Source organism: Garra rufa, chromosome 15 (genome assembly GCF_049309525.1).
Source record: "Garra rufa chromosome 15, GarRuf1.0, whole genome shotgun sequence".
Classification (NCBI taxonomy): Eukaryota; Metazoa; Chordata; class Actinopteri; order Cypriniformes; family Cyprinidae; genus Garra; species Garra rufa.
Window position 1 is genome coordinate 4,324,704 of NC_133375.1, and position 1,414 is coordinate 4,326,117.

The 1,414-nt window shown below is 38.0% G+C and overlaps 1 protein-coding gene across 1 annotated transcript in view; it reads right to left on the minus strand.

The window, feature by feature from the left end:
• Nucleotides 1-382: 382 nt before the first annotated feature.
• ido1 (indoleamine 2,3-dioxygenase 1) overlaps nt 383-1,414 on the minus strand; it is a 216,330-nt gene continuing 215,298 nt past the window's right edge. Inside the window, exon 12 of the mRNA XM_073819055.1 lies at nt 383-1,349. Coding sequence (XP_073675156.1) covers nt 983-1,349 — 367 coding nt within the window. The 3' untranslated portion in view covers nt 383-982. The remainder of the gene's footprint in view (nt 1,350-1,414) is intronic.

A 1,414-nucleotide genomic window follows, 5' to 3' on the forward strand; every position in this document is an offset into this window, starting at 1 on the left:
AGCGTCTCGAGCTCCATGATTAAATATATGTGCGAACTACTGAAATGAGCCGGTCTGTGAAACAGCCAATAAGAGCAGAGCTCATCATTATTATTCATGAACCTTCAAAATAAGGTAATAACAGACCATTTCATTCTAGGGACAAATCCTAGGGTTGTAAATGGACCTGTAAAACTGTTCTGGAGAATTTTTGCCCTTTCCTATGCCATATGCCTTCTACAGTATGTAGATATCAGAGAACAGAGAACAATTTAAAATATTGTATCAATGCATTCTATGGCACCTTTAATGCTAAGATCAACCTTTCTCTTACTTTTTAAAATGCCATTTGTTTTGGACATATTAGACATACACTTTTAAAAAAACTCAACAGTGTACGCTATTATTGAATACCCTTTTAATATGGAAAAACTGCATGTCCAATTTCTGAATTAGAATGGGTTAATAATAATTCAAGTTGACTTCAAATGACTTAAATTTTGATTTAACCTTGAATAACTCGTTAAATCCAGATTGTTTTTCGCAAATATGCATACAGACATTAGACAGCCTTCAATGTGAGTTCATGTTTTAACATGTTTCCAGAAGCCTTTGGTTTTTTGTTAGAGTTTACCAATGAAACAACCAACATAGTTATATTTTTGTTACATAGTGTCATATTTTGTGCTTACATTCTCCATGTGTATCAAATCTCAGATAGTGTTTACCTTTGAACCCAGATTAGGCCCTTGGACTCCTAAATAATCAAAGAAAACACAAACATAACAATTATTCAGGGGTGACATTGTTAAAAGAGATTGAATTAAGCCCTTGCTAAAGTGAGTGAAGAAGGAGTTTGCGTGTGTGGTGTGCTTGTGTTTTACAGTGAATGTTAAGTACTGTTGTCTGTGTGTGTAATCTCACCCTAAATTATGTTATGACCTATAAAACACTTTTACCGTAGTGCATGATTTACATCGGTGATAATACTTTGATTCTATAATCATTCTATTGTGAGCTCAGATGTAGCCTTTTGTATTTCTGTCATTGATGGGTCTGGCAAAACTTGGTTCCCATTAGTACACTGTGTGATAGTAGTGTCTTTGGTTTTGTCACGCACTGTCTTCAGAAAGGTCATAATCCCTGACCCTCCAGTGCCTCTTTCCTCCAGCGCTGTGGGTGCTTTTCCAATTGTATCCAGCTCCTCAGCCAAATCCTGCTTGTTGGCACGGAGCTGTTTGGCACGGGAGGCCGGGATAGTGATGTAACGGGTGACAATGGTAATGTGGTAATTCCGAAAGTCCACCAAGCGAGCCACACATTGCTCAAATGTGTGTGTAAGATGCCCATCTGCTTGCTGGAGCACAAAGCTGCGCAGAGACAGGTGACTAGAGATGTGTTCAATGAATTGCTTATGAGAGGGTGGCATGTAGTC